Genomic DNA, 15,962 nt, shown 5'->3' on the forward strand with positions numbered 1-15,962 from the left:
TAATATAGCAGAATAAAATGTCTGTCACTATACACATTTACTTTTAGGTTTTACCCCTATTATAAATGTACATTTTCAGGATCACGTAGTACACAGAAGTCAGAAAAGTTGCGTTTCTTTTTTTTTTTCCCTTTGAGATATTTATTTTTGTTTCCAAAGATACAGTGAAGGACTTCAGTTCTCAGTTAGAAACACTATTTTGTTTCCAGTTTTATAAGCAAATGCATACTTTTTCCTCTGCTTTTTGTTGACAAAGAAGAATTTTATCCTGGAGAGACTTGTGTTTACATTTTTTACAGCTATGAAAGACTTTATTTCATATAAGTTATTTTGCTTTTGAAATGTATATTTAAAAAATTTAAATAGGCATTTATAAATACATTGTATAGTATATTTTAACATTTTATGTACAGATACCAAAGTTGTTCTCAATATGCTGTGTTGTGATTTTGTAAATACATTCCAGTGTAGTATACATATATTTAACTTTGAGAATATTTAAACATATAAACACAATGCTACAATTAATATGCTAAGCAAATTTCCAAATAAATCTGTAGTATTAATAAAACTATAAACTGTAATATATTATATTTCAGTTTTGGTCATTCATAAAAGTCTGATTAATCTATTCTTAAAATAAAATAAATTGTGGTGCAAGTATATACCTAGTGCAATAATAGTATAAGAGTGTACTTGTGGAGTACTTTAAATATACTTCAATAAACAAAAATTGTATACCTAGTACACTATTAGTATATAGATACTTGTTGCATACTTGATATATACTTTTCTAAAATCTAATCTAAAATAACTGTATAGAAATTGTGCATAAAGTATATTTTTGTCAACTTAAATATTCTCCAGTGTTGTAAATAGAAGCATACTTTCTAGTACATGGTCTGTAGTTTATTGTTATACTTATAGTAATGCTTAAGTGTGCATAATAATATGAACTTAAAGTATAATAAGAAAACCACAGATCACATGTATTTTTTAGCTACAGATGTGTCAAACCTCTCCCCACATAGCAAACCAAACTTATTGTACAAACATTTATTCTTGCAACATTTTATGTAAACTCAAAGGACGTAACCAGTGTACTTCAGCCTGCGAAAGGCAATGACAAAAGTGTGCCGACAGAGCCCTCTAGTGTCCAAACAGCGTTCGTACAGCTGAGTGGACATGACACTGTACATTCAGTCTCAGTCAGTAGGTGGCAGTCTTGAGCCATACTTAAAGATTGGTCTCTCCTTTGATTCCTCCTTTGTAGTATGTAGAACTGCTGATTTGTCCCTTTTACCGACTGTGTTGAGAACAATAAAACAATTGGCAATGAAAACCACGCAGCTGCTCCAACTTTAACACTTTTAGTGTTCAGAATATTTTCTTTCTACCTTCTTATCCTTCCATCTTTCTCTTTCTTTATTCAACTCAGGCCACCTTTGTCTGCACTTCCCTCTACACCCACAGTCATTGTCGAATCATTTCCAATCATAATATAGTTTGCATTTTCGATGTGAATGTTGGGCACCAGCCGCTGAGGCCTTGGATCCCCACTGTCCTGCTCTCGTTGTACGGCGGCTCCAAGAACAAGCTGTTGCTCCATGCAAAGCCTCTGCCTCTCTTTTTTCTTTCTTTCTTTCTCTTTTTTCATCCTCCGTTCCTGATCCCAGATCTTTCTCTGTTTTTCAATCTTTGCTTTATCAAAAGCCTTTTTCAGTTTTCTCTCAAAGTTTCTCCTCTCGTCCAGTGGCATCAATGTCTGCAAGGTGATGGGGATCTGCTCTTTTGGCATGCAGTTCTCCAGAGGCAGCAGGGGGATAACGGTGTTAAATTTGTGTGCTTTGTTTATAGAGTTGATGAGGGCAATGTTGGTTTTCATTTCCACCATTTGTGAGTTGAAGTTGCGCGTGAGCAGCAGGAAGGTGAAGGCAGAGTTGTTGACGGCGTCCTCCACGCACCTCAGAGTGCTCTTTCCTGGAATGGCAAAGTCCTCTGAGAAAGTTGCCCCTCTGGTATCGATGACTGCCTCAAGTTTTTCCTTCATGCTCTCTGCCACATCTGAATCTTCTGGAGCATGCAAGATAACAAATGCATAAAAGGTGTCCTCCTCCTCATCCTCCTCTTCATCTGCTTTGCTTATGTGTGTGCTTTTCAGACCAGGACTGCTTGGAAGAATAATGTGTGTAGCAGCTGGTGGGCTTGATTTAGTCTGAGTGTAGGGTTTTAGTGTTTGGGTTGCACTCTCGTTACTCCTCATTAACGCTTCTTCTATCTTAATGCCTTTCTCTGCTCCAAACTGAGATATTCCAGTCGATGTGTGCTGAGGAGATGTACAGTGAATTTGTTCTGGGACATTTTCTGCTTTATTTTCATGGATGGAAGGGTTTAATATTGGGTTTCCTGGAGATGCAGCAGCTGCTTTGTCTCCTTGAAAAGAAATTGTGGGAGGAAGACTTATCTCGAGATGAGAAGGGTATGAAGGCTCAGACGAACTGTCTTGCAGGGGGCTGGGCAGGCAGTGAACAATTGCAGACTCATCCAGAGACGCAGCAATTTTTAAAGTTGCCTTTTCTTCACTGATGGTCCTGTGTGGATCAATGGAAGACTCTGATTTCAGATCGGAGGGGAAGCACATGGGATCTGCAAACTGAGGCCCACATACAGCTCTGGCTTCCTCTCTAAAATGATCATATTCCAGAGAGCTTGTGTTCAGGCATTCACAGAAAATGGCTCTCTTGTAAGCCAGATTCCTTAGACGTGGATCGCACAACCTTTGTTCAGACAAAATTTTAAAAACCCGAGCCAGCGACGACAAAGTCTCTGCCGTCTTGGCCTCAAACAGGCTACAGTGAGTTCCGAAATCATCCAATTTACCTCCGCCTGAGTGCCACTTTTCAGCCAGATGGTTAGCGAGGGGGTTGTCCTCTAGCGTCTGGAGCTTCCTCAGGGCCTGGGCTTCTCTCTGGAGGATGATCAGACACAAAGCGTGTATGATCGTGTCTTCAGGAGACTCACCCAACTGGAGTGTGAGGCTGAGTAATCGCTCTGAAGGTGCCTTTTCCAAAATGTCAAAGACAGCCCTCAGTCCTGTCCCTTGATTTTCCAGTTCTGTATGATTCATTATACGGATTAGGTGCCAACTGGTTTTGGGCGGAGAAAAGAAGTCAACGAGATCACATTTGACTTCCCAGTTGCATTTTCTTCAAATTATCAACATGTTGCCCTTCTGAGGAGAGGCTTGCAGTTTTCCATTCTATAAAGAGACATGAAAACAAATGAGATAAGATGTATATAAAATATGACTCAAAAGAGCTCAATGGGGTGGAAAAAGTTTCAAATTAATAGAAATAAATCAACTTCTTGAGCAACTTTCTCGACCTTAATATGATCATAAATCAGTAATTACTTACCGGAAGGATTTCACTGGAGCAATGATAACAGATCTGCTTTTGGTTCAAACAAGGAAGTCAGTCAGAAAGTGATGACCTTCTCACTTCAACATTTTGTTTTTCCTAACAAGAAACTCTTACTACTCAGATGGATCCCTTAAAATAACTAAAACTTCTCTTCCGGCTTCAGGACTCCAGCCTATCATTGAGAATCTACCTGTTGCAGATTTAGGACTGTCAGCTTGAAGCTAACTCAAACGACAGCATGCTGATGTCACGACGAGTAAAGTACGGTAGTTCAAGAGGGTCAAAAGTGACGGAAAGCGGGAAAAATATTTATTGCCGTTGACATTTCGAGAAAACAAACTTGTAAGACTTGTAAACTTGTAAATAAGAGTTAGTCTCTAGTAGATAAAAATTAAATTTCCACTCTATCAGAATTTTCTTAAAGATGTCACACATTTTAAAATCTCTAAAAAAAAAAACAAGGACAAACTTTTGTAGTGTTGTAAAGTGCAAATCTTCAGCTCCAAATGTACAATGGGCGTGCAAAAGAGAAGAATTTGTTTGTCCCCCCCCCACACATACACACACATCTGGCTCTGTCGTTCTCCCTCTCTGCAAAGAGGCTGGTGTATTTTTATCAACGGAGGAAACCTCCAACCCTGTATTTACCAGGGGTGGGGTCACACCAGGCGGAGAGCAAGCCAACACCAAATCCCTGAACGCAGCGCAGACAGAGAGCCTCTGTGCTGAGAACAGAGCGATATGTTTACAATGTGAGGGATTACAGTCACTCTATTGGAAGTGTTTTGGTTTCTTTACAGAATAAAATTTCACCGCTCAGCTGCAACACACACCACCAGCCCAGCTGAAGAGCTGCTCCCATCTTTTCACTCAAAAAGCTTTCTTACTGACACAGATGCAGTTTCTGAGTCACTGTAAATACCTCTAAACCTTCTAAGACATTTATTACATTGATTATGGAGAAATTTATTTTCTTAATGTAACATAACCAACCAAAACCGCCCAGACAGCTATATGGCTTATATGCTAAATTCAGCCAAGGACTGAATTGGCACATGGACTTGAATTAGTTTTGAAAGTGTTGCTAGATCATGTTTAGATAACTTGATAGTTGCAGTCATGGCAGCTGCTGTATTTTGTTCTTACTTGTCCTCTATGCCATGTAAAATGATCGAGAGAGATAAATTAAATTAAATAAACAAACAAAAACACAAAATAGGACAATTCTGTATAGGTTTCATCTGCTGTGCAGAGGGCCCTAAACAAGCCTGCTTTTGTTGTATCAGATCAAAGAAATTTCTGATTAAATGTGGGTAAAGTAATTACTGTAAATTGGATAACATAACATGACTTTCATTGACATTCATGTACTTAATTCAGCAAGCCGTTCTTTTCACATACCACCAAGGTGTGTTAAATATGACAGGTAATGTCAAAGAGGGCACAGATGACCTTTTACTCACAAAGAACATGTGGAGCGTACAAATATTCAGTCCTGCTGCACTACTTCTTATAATAAAATAACTTGTGAAAAGCATTACATGTCTGTAATAAACTGATACGAGTTTCTTATTATCCGCATTCAGAAAAGCAGGATGCTAATACATTTTGTATTAAACATCAAGTTTATTTGATTCTATTTAAGTTTATTTAAGCCACTCAAAGTCGCTCGCCCCAGCGGGAAAAAAAACTTTCACCCACTCACTCTCTTAGACACACACGCAGACACACCGAATCCCAACACCCACACCGCCTGGAGATGATCCCCAGTCAGTTACGTAACGTGCTGCCAAACGTCCATCTCTATTGAGGACAATTCCTTTAACGAGAGACATGCTCCCCCAGCAGCTGTGTTAGTCAGCCTGGCAGTAAATCTGCTTCCACCTTCAGGCAAAAGCATATAGTAAGAGGCTGTGTCAGTTCTGCAGATCCTGGCATTAAATATCCTCTGTTACGCAGTTTGGAGCAAATGCGTTCTGACCCGGGCTTGGTTTTTCTTTTGGTAGGGGTTAAAATAAAACGCTGTTCAAATGTGGACGACTCTCCAGTCACGTGGTTTCTGACTATAGGCGACAATGCACACGTGTGCTGCTGTGTGTGTTAGGATGCATGGTTTCTGGCCGTGGGAGAAAGCTCTAGGGGAGACACAGAGAGGTCATGAAAAAAGAGGCTCTGGGGCAGACGAGTGAAAAGGAGGCCCTTTCTTGGACAGGGACTGGGGATTAGGATGAAAGGCATATGAGTGGGGGATGCGCTCTCTTGTGGCACCCACTTGGTGCATTGCTCACATGGATTCTGCATCACATCCATTGTAAATGAGCAGGAAGAGACAAAAAGAGATAGCCAATGAAAGCTACAGAGACGAGGATGGAAACACAGATGTGTGAAGATCAGTAGATTTGTTTAAGTGGGTGAAAACCAGACTGACCCCCCCGCCTCCCCAGTAAACATTACTTGTAGATGCTAAAGAAAATTTAGCTTCAATTTTTCCTTCTAAAAGGCTCTGTGAAAAAAATCTCCTTTTTGACATTACAACTCCAAAGGTTTATGTATGCAGCTGGGATTTTATGCAGTAGACAAACATAAAGTAATACATAAATAAAAGATATTTTATTTTTCTTTTGTCAAAAGTTTCTGTTTATAAAAATTTGTGACATTTATTTACTCCACCAACGCGAGACAATTACATTGTAGAATCGCCATTTGCAGCTATTAATACTCCAATGTCAGAAGGGATTTATGTCTCTACAGATTGAAACTTTAGCCTTTTCCTCTCAGCAAAGTGGCTCAAGGTCAGTCAGATCGGATGGAGAGCATCAATAAACATCAATTTTCAAATCATGTCACAATTTCTCACAGATTTGAATTCAGACCTGGCCTTTTATTAGGTCATTCTAGCACATAAACATGTGATGATCTGAACCGTTGTAGCTCTGGCTGAGTGTTTATAATTGATATCCTGCTGGATTGTCATTTACAGCCTCGTGCAGCTTTTCTTTCAGGATTGTTCTGTAGAGGGCTCCATTGAAGTCAGTTTACTTGCTGCTGCTTAAGAAAAGCCTCCCCACATGTTGACGCTGCCAGCTCTGAGTTTCAATGTGAAGTTGATGTGTTCTGGCTGATGTGAGAGCCAATATTCAGCAGCACAGTGTTTGAAATAAATTTAGAGTAACTTCTTCCACTCATTTGGAAGAAGCTGCCTCAAACTTTAATTTGTACTTCTTAACTCTGTTTTTCAAGAAGAGCATGTTTATTCTTGCCTCACTTCAACAAAGGACGAATTTGTGCTGTGCAGAACTAATAGTTGTTCTATTAACAGATTTTCTTTTCTGCGTGATGGATCTATGCAGTTCCTCCTGAGTTAACAAGGGCCTTCCTACCTGCTTTTTTGATTAATATGCTTCTTCCTGGATGGTCAATTTATCTTGACACCCATGTCTTGAAAGCTTTCTGTTTGTGCCACATAATAGTACTTTCTGTTCTACTTAGAAGGAGCCAGTAGTTACTACAAATTCAGATTTTTCTCCAGCCTCTTAAATATATGATTTTCAGATGTGATTCATCTGATGCTGCTAACTTTCATAGGCCTTCTTAATTTGTCTCGGTTAATATTTAGACATAAAATTCACAATATGCTGCCCTGAGTTGAGAAAGCAAATGAAAAAAAATTATTTAAATACATAGCATCAGAAGTATAATAAAGGAATTATGAGTGGCTCAAAAGTTTTGCACAGATCTGAATTACAAATACACTTGTACACTTGAAGGCACAAAGCTATACAAGGACGTTTAAAACCAACACCGACATTTGGACTGCATTTCAGTAGAAACCTGCAGGTCAGTCTAATGCAAGCCAACACACAGAGCTTCAAAAACTAATGTGTGTGCTGCTCTGATAAGACAGAGGTCGCTTATAGATGCAACTCCGGCTATCCTACATACATTCATGCGTGCAGAGCGTGGCAAAGCAAAAATAATCTCTGATATCAGTACCGAGGCTGGTTTATGCTGTTGACAAAGCAGGCCAACAGATTTGAGTTAATGTGACAGTTAACTGGGATTAATTCAGGAGCCAACGTAAATGAAGCGGGCCCGCGGACAAGACAGGGGTGTGCAGTGGGGATGGGAAGACGTGTGTACTGTACCACACTGCTGCATGCTTGGATAAGCATGTAGGCCATGCCAACAACAATGCGTAATACAGCCTCTGCTGATGGGGGATGGAAACTCACATAGACACAAACTCTCAGCGTTTTCTACCTCACCTCACACACTCATATGCGCACGCACACACGCACGCCCCCATTTGGCTGTGCAAACACACAAACTCACACTCATGCACAGACATTGATGGTGATGGGGCATGGAGCAGTTTATGCTCATATCAAGGGGAAGGCTTTGATCAGTGTGACAGGAAGGGCACTCGCCCCCGAGGAATTAGCTAACTCTTGCTTTGAAAAAGCACATCCACAATAAATCAGCCGTGCTCAAATGTGCAGCGCAGGGGGAGAGGATGTCTGATATTTGGCTTCATTAATATGCTAAATGTATGAATATGATTTGTTCCAGTTCAGTGTCCAGAGTGGCACGATGAGCACAAAGAGCAGAACGCGCAGAAATTCAGGATGTGCTCACGATCCACTCAGATTAACAGTCAATTAATCAGCAAAAACAGTTCAAATGCACCTTCAAAAGATGAAGCTCGATTTTTTATTATTATTACTAATAATCATAATAATGATCTTACTAATGATAATTATATATTACGTTAACAATGATAATAATTACAGAGAACTTTTACATTGTATTAATCAGGATTTTATCAGATTGGTGACCTTTATAAAGCCTTATCGCATAGTTATCCCTTTGCTTCACATTTTGTCATCCAATAACAACAAATGTCAATATATTTATTAGGATTTTGTGTGATTGGGAAACACAAAGACTGAGGAAAAAGTAAAGTGGAACCGAGATGTTTGTTTACACCAAATAAAAAAGCACAAAGGCATTTTTTTCTTTGAGGTTTGAGGTTTCTCTCTACCAGTTTTGCACATCGACAGACTTAAAATATAGAGGGAATGTGTGAACATAAATTAAAGAGTCCTGATCCAGACTCTAAATTGGACTTTTAAAGCATCCTCACTGCATGATGCTGCCACCACCATTTCTTACCATGGGAATGTTTTTTTTTTTTTTTTTTTTTTTTTTTCAGGAGGATGTACAGCATTAGATTTTGTTCAAATTTTACTAGATCACCATCATTCCCAATTTTCTATTTCCCTTGCCTGGCTTCTCTTTGCTTTCCTTCAACAGTGGTTTTCTTATTACCATCCTCATCTTTATTTTTAATAAAATGTATGGAGGTCACAACTCATGAATGTCCTGTCAGGAGATGAGCTCTGAATCTCTGTTGCTCCTCCAGAGTTAGCATATTCCTTTTGAGTGCTTCTCTGATTACTCTCCTTGTTCAGCCAGACAATTTATGTAAACAGTCATGTCTTGGGAGACTTGCAGTTTTATGTCCTCCTTCCATTTTCAGAAGCCAGGCTGAACAAAGCTTTATGAAATCTTTAAAAACTTGGGATATTGTTTTATAACTACTTTCTACTTTAAACTCCTCCACATATTTATTTATTTTCTGTCTGTTGAGTTCCTTGGTTTTAATGTTGCTGTTTATTCAGTAAAGTTGTCTAAGAAACCTCTGAGGTCTTAATAGAGCTGCTGGATTTCAGATGCTGATTAAAGGACACACAAGTGGACCCAGAAAGCAATTCCTTGCACTGGATTTCATTTTGGATTATCAGAGTAAAAGGGCCTGAATCCTAAGCTTTAAGCCTTTATTTGTCAATGAAAAAAAACCCACAATGCATGTAAAAACCATGAGTCATTTTTCTTCCAATACACATTTATGTCGGTCAATGACGAAACGTTTAAGAGAAATTAATACTTTTGGAAGGAATTGTACGTCCTGCTCAAACTCTCTGAGTGTCTTTATTTACTAAAAAGAGAACATTTTTTATATTTGGATGTAAGATGAGAACAATTATTGTACCTGTATCTAACCAATTTACTGATGTGGTAAACAACTGATATTCAACATGTAAATAATCCAGGGTCAACTGTAGCTACAGGTTGCTTTCACTCCCACACTCTGAATGCAAGCCATACAGGGTGGAGCGATGTTCAGTAGAGCACACTAAATAAATCAGTGGGTGAACCAACCAGAAACAAGCTGTTTGGACTCTCATGTGTTGCAGGGAAGAATTGCAAACATACAAATTAGCAAAAAAAAAAACAAAAAAAAAAACCTGTTTGGATCAAATTAAACCAGAATCTCCATTGCTGTCACACTACAATGAGTCGCAACAATGTGCAACTTTTAGTTAGCTGAACTGTTAGCTCACAGGTTACTTCTTTTCCAACACAACTGACTCCAAACCAAGGGGCTTTATATTAGAATCGCACAATGTTAGAAAAACATGCGCTTTTGGGCTCTTTGGCTTACTTTCTGCGTTATACTTAGAAATTCTCTTTTGTAAGCAACTTGTTTTTGTTCGCCTTCCAGCCATCATCTTCAGCTGCTTCCAAGTCTTAGCCCATGGCTGGATTTAGAAAACATGCACAGACTAAGAAGAAGCGTAGGCCACTTTCAGTGTGAGTGAATGTACACATGCAGGATTAATTCATCTCCAAATGCGGCATTTGCTTAAATCCTTAGTCAGACGTTTCAGGTCCAACATGTAGAGTATTCAAATGTAAATTAAAAGTTAAGTTTTTAAGATGAACAAATTCTGCGATTTTTTTTTTTTTGACATCACAACATTTTTCACACTTATGGTTTTTCTTTGGTGAAGATGTGCAAAAGCAGTAGCATAAAAGAATTTTAGTTTCAGAAAAGTTTTAAAATCACTCTTTAATTTGAGTACATTTAGTCAGAATGCAAAAAATTCAATATAATATAATATAATGATAAAAAGGGGATAATGTTGCAGTAGAGAAGTTGTACTTGCCCCCGAACTCCTTTATATAGCATAATGGAAATACAGAAAGGCTTTAATCAACTTTTAAATGAAAAATGAAAATACAAACTATGGTTACAGTTATTTTATAGGAATTATCAACTTTGAAATAAGTTTTGCAATGGTAATATTACAACAATCACTTCAATGTGTCTTCTTTTATCTCCAATCTTTAAAATTTTTAATTTACTCAAATTATCGATTGGCTATTTCAACATTTTTTGCATCCTGCATGCTACTGCACCAAAAGATCAACTTATTTAAAGATTTATTTATTTTTTTACACATTCTTCACTAAGAGAACCTATCATCTTGCAAAAATATTCTTGATGTGTACTTGTCATCAAAATACAAGGAGACAATAACTTACTGAGGACTTTGAGCTGGCTTGTTAACATCTTGACATGTTAAGATGTTAACATCATGTTAAGATGATGTTAACATTTGAATTCTTCAAATTCAATGAATTTGAATTCTTCAAATTCATTGTAATGAATTTGAAGAAAATTCATTACAATGCAGTTTTTCACCTTCTCCTGAAGCTGGTTGGGCCTAAACGTTTCTTCAGTAATATGAAATCTGTTGAAATCTATTGAAATCTGTGTCTTCTGGAACATCGTGGCGTCATTGTTTCCCCTCCTCTCCGAAATCTCCTGATTATACGTTACTTGATTTGAATGCGCTAATGGAGGCCAGAGAAAAGCCAATTATTAAATCTTATCCAAAGTCAGGGATAAAGGAAGTGTGAGGCTAAGAATGTGGAGTATGGGAATTACTCCACAGAACAAATGGACCCAATCTGACTGCACTTTGTGCTGGAAAGGCTGCCCATCCAAAAACCAGTGCTCAATCCACCATGTCACTTTTGTCCGTTTCCAAACCCCGAGGATGCTCCACTTTTTTTTTTTACAGCAGATGCACAGAACCAAAGGATGCGAGGCATGAAAGCAATGGGAAATTCATTACGTATTCCTACCCCCCTCCGCTCCCCATAATCACCACAATTAGCAGACATCTGCAGTGTCTCCAAAGCCGGGAGTGCATTCAGGCAATCAGAGCAGCTTCAGCGACAGCACTGACTGCAGCCCCCTCTGAGATGGGCCTCATCCTGTAGGGAAGCATTCCATTAGAAACCCAGAGATTAATTGAGACACAGAACTCGCTTCTGGCATCCGGCAAGAATGAAACCCAACGGGCGGCATGCACGGTGTCAGAGCTGAGCGCTGGGGTGGACAAGGAGGCGGAGGTCCAGAGATAGTGGGGACTGTTGAGATAGGGCCCTCGCACCGGGGTTTGTAATTAGCTGGATTGGAATAGTTACCAGACGACAGGCGTGTGAGGAGTATCTGACCCATCAAGTAAACAAAACCTGTGTGTGCCTAATGATAATCCAGATTTTATGGCTGCTGAAGGATAATGTTGCTGCTGCTATCCCCGGTTCTCATTCTGAAACAGTTTGGATTCACAGAGTTACATCAGGGCCTCTTGTCTGGGTGAGATGGCTGCCGTGAATGTTTTCAGTATATTTCGCTGCTAAAAATGGAAAGAAGCCCTTGTGTGTTTTTAGAGAAGAAAGGCTGTTTGCTGCATGTGGTGTTATTATAGTTGATTGCTTTTATAGGTGTTTCTTGGTCTGCAGATATTTTGCCTAAAGAGAACTTTACAAATCAATTGTCCATAAAAGCGTTTAGAAATTGATTTGTTCTTTAAAACTGGGCTATGTAGCTTTTATTTTAAAAAAAAATGTCACTATGTTGAGAGAGTGTAACATGGGGCAAATAATCTGTAAAAAAAATCTTAAGCTCCTCTGCCTCCTTCTGGTTCTCCCAGTGTTTACTGGAGAAATACACTACTTTGTCAGAGATAACCAATCACAGCCAGCAGGATGGTCATAGTGCTGTCAATCACCCTCATGTTGATGCTTCTCTTCTCTCCCTCCTTGCTCTCTTCTCTGCTACAGTTTCTCCCCGTCATCAGAGCCTGACAGCAGACCATGGCTACAGATACACAAACAGTTTTCCTGTAATGGTAAGTTGTGTCTCTGCCATTAGCACACTGAGCAGCATGCACACAAGGATGATTGATAGCACTAAGACACTCCTTGCTCTGACGCATTTCTGTGTACAGGCAAAAGTAGCATTGGGAGAAGATGGAGGAGCTTGATCTTTTCACAGATTTTCTGTTACATTTGATACTATCATTGTAGTTTTAATAAATCATAAAAAAAATACATGTTTTAATAAAAGTTGCATATCACAGGTCTAGCTAAAAGTGATACATTTGGGGAGTGGCCATCATGGGTTTTTTTTATACAGCACAAAAAATGCTAAATTATTTTGCTGAACATTTTAAGCTTCCTTGAATCTAAACCCCTCGACTAGGTCATCTGTTTAATTTCAGGCTTTTCATTTTTACTGTTCACATGAACCCTTTAAATATCTATATGATACAATCATCAACTTTTCTGAATATTTTATTTATTTTTTACCCAATTAATTTTGCTGAAAACTCTCATTATGCAATAATTCACCAGAGACTTCGTTAGATGCATCTTGCTGCTACTGGGTCGGAGCATTTTTTCCCCCTCAGAACTCCAGCAGTTCTTTATTTCACAGATTCAGTCAGAATCAGTGAAATGAAATCAGTGCGTCAGAAACAGTTCTCAGAGATATATCGATATAATGCTCCATTAATGCAAACCTACTGTTCCATCAGAAAGGGGCTCTGTTTGATTGACTGGTGGTGACTGGGGAGGCCCCGCTGAGTTCACTGTTAAGTTCAAGAAACCAGCTTTAGATGCTGCTGGTAGTATTCCTGCTGAAAACAACCATCTTAGTGGTCATAAAGGGACGGAGGCGGTCAGCAGCAATACTCAGGCTTTGCTAGTTATTTAAATAAAGCTCAATTGGTGCTAAATGACCCAACGGGGGCCAAGAACATACAAGTCAAATCATTACGTCACCACCAGCACCCTGAACAGGATTCATGTGGTTTACATTTAACCCAGACTTTGTCATCTGACTGTTGCAGCTAAAATTAATACTCTTTTGACTCAGAGGGGTTTTTCCAGTCTGTTCCTGACCTGTTTTGGTCTTCTGCTGCTGTAGTTCGTCTTCTTCCATGTTCAACAACTTGTGTGTTCAAAGGTAGTGTTCTACACATCGTGGTAGACGTGTATTTTGTTTTAGTTTACAAAAATATTCTCATGCTTGTTTGCTTTCTGAAACATCTGTGTATGATTTAAAATATTTGTTTTTTTTTTGCTTAACATTTGTTCATAAATACACATATAAAAATGGTAAATTTCTTGTGTTTCGTAGTGTGTGCATCCAAAAGTGAGTGGCAACATTTTTTCCTGCACGAAATACGCTTCCCACAATGCCAGTGTCACTCCGTAGAAATGTTCCAAACAGATAATTACAAAAAGCTTTGAGGGGCCCGCAGTACGGCTGTGTGTATATTCTCCATCTGCGGAAGACGACAGCATGTTAGACAGCTCATTACTAGAGCAGTTGGAGATGTCACTCTGACTAGGCACAGTATGGCACAGCAATGAATTTAAGCCTCAGCTTAACACGTTGTCATGGAAATTAACAGTAACACATTGTACACTTATCGTTTGTGCAGAGAGCGGCGTTGGCAGGATTGGGATCACACATGGACACGAGCGTGAATCCACAAATCAGTGGATCTTTCAGCGGGCTTTGCTGCAAATGAACCCTGGCCCCAGTGTGCCAACTTTTCAAGAGCTGAACAGAAGAAAACAAAAAACATGTTTTAAGACTGATCAAACAAATAATTTAGATTTAATAAGGTTGGTTTACAAGATAATTGTCACTGAAGCAGTATATCACTTTTTCACTGGAACTATTTGAACAAACCCGATCATTTATTTATATTGTGAAATGAGCAGAGATTATTTTTTTTATTTTTTACTATTTATTCCAAATGTTTAGTTTGTTGTTGCATAAAGATAATCTGATCAGAAAAGGTTACAACATTGTAGAAAATTTAATTCTGACATTTCTCTTTAGCTGCCCAGATGAATAAACCTTGAAATAAAAATAGTGAGGAAAGCGCCATACTGTTGCCATATCAAGGATAAACTGCCTGCCAGCTAAACAACATTGAGTTTTTGTTTATGTAATAATAATGAGAAGAAAAGGGTACACATTACAAACGGGATGACTTCTGCGTCACGATGGGTAAAGAGGGCTGTGATTGCTGGTAAGTACATTTAACATAAAAGTTGGTATGCAGTGAATAAAATTACAGGGTGGGAGTTTGTCTAAAGAAATAAGTTTTGGTTTAAGAATCAGCCATGCAAGAGTCACTTTTGGGTCAGAAAGTGACGGGGACATTTTGGCATAAATGAATAAATTTATGCCAGTAAAAAAAAGAAAAAGAAAAGGTTCATTTAAAGGGCATTTCCTGCCCTGGGACATTACAGGCTTCAGTGCTGCAAAATACTCAACGTGAAAAAGCCAAACAAGCAAACCGCATCCAAAGCTACCACAGAGATACATCAATGTCAAAAGTAATAAAAAATATGCCTGTACACGTGAGTGTTGTCGTGATATTGCTCAGTATTCCTCATATTAATAAGTATCTGACAAAACAGGAAACAGTAAAAGGAAATGTTTAAAAAAAAACAATCCATTGACTGTGAAATTAGTAGGAGGCTCATGCTTTCTAAGCATTTCACAAAAATTATGATTTTGAAAGCTTAATGCAAACAGATGTAAACAACTGTTTTTGTACCACACTTGAAAACATACAATTAATAAACCAGGAAGCTTATGGGACAAAAACAGCTTCAAAATGAAAGCTGTAATGTGTAGTTAGTGTCCCTTACATACCAGGTAATAAACAGGTTGTACATTATAGATGTGTAGGTTCCAAATCAGTGGACAAAATAGGTTAACAAATTTAATTTATTTAAGTGTATTTTTATTAAGAAAATTAATATCTTAACCAGAACTATAATGCGTATCATCATGCCTAATGTGTCATCCTGGTCCAAGCAACAGCCAAATAGGTGGGATATGAGGATATGAGGACATATTTTTACTCACCGTCATCAAAAAAATTCATAATTTTATTTTTGTCAGAGTTCAACAGAAGATAGTAACGGGTCTTCTTGGCCTTTACTTCCATTTTGCAGTCTTGTTCTTGTATTTGAGATAAGCAAAAAGGCCCAAATGACTCGCAGACAGATAAAACATAAGTGTGTCATAAGTAAAACAATGGTAATTTAAGTACTTTTTCCAAGTGATGTCGTCCAAAGGGCACATGTATAGGCCAAAAGGAACCATCAACTTTACATCGGAAAAAAACTTCAGAAAATAAAACTTCAAAAATGCAAACATTCAAAGGTACAGTCTCAGTTTTTTTTTAAGTGGGGCAATTTGGAGAAACCTCTGTAATCAGTACTCTCTAAGCAAAATGCTAGTTGTACTTTTTTCAACTTGCTGGTGTGTGTTGGATCACTGTCCATCTCTGTTCTTTTGCCTTGAGTCAC

At 38.5% G+C, this 15,962-nt stretch overlaps 1 protein-coding gene across 1 annotated transcript; it reads right to left on the minus strand.

The window, feature by feature from the left end:
• Positions 1 to 1,041: 1,041 nt before the first annotated feature.
• Positions 1,042 to 3,692, minus strand: ticam1 (toll-like receptor adaptor molecule 1). Its single transcript, XM_044133917.1, has 2 exons — positions 3,417 to 3,692; positions 1,042 to 3,259 (listed from the first exon to the last, which is right to left on the minus strand). Exon 2 carries the CDS (start codon positions 3,125 to 3,127, stop codon positions 1,430 to 1,432), a length of 1,698 nt encoding a protein of 565 aa, XP_043989852.1. The 5' UTR covers positions 3,128 to 3,259; positions 3,417 to 3,692; the 3' UTR covers positions 1,042 to 1,429.
• Between the last annotated feature and the right edge of the window lie 12,270 nt (positions 3,693 to 15,962).

This window comes from Gambusia affinis, linkage group LG12 (genome assembly GCF_019740435.1).
Source record: "Gambusia affinis linkage group LG12, SWU_Gaff_1.0, whole genome shotgun sequence".
Lineage (NCBI taxonomy): Eukaryota > Metazoa > Chordata > Actinopteri > Cyprinodontiformes > Poeciliidae > Gambusia > Gambusia affinis.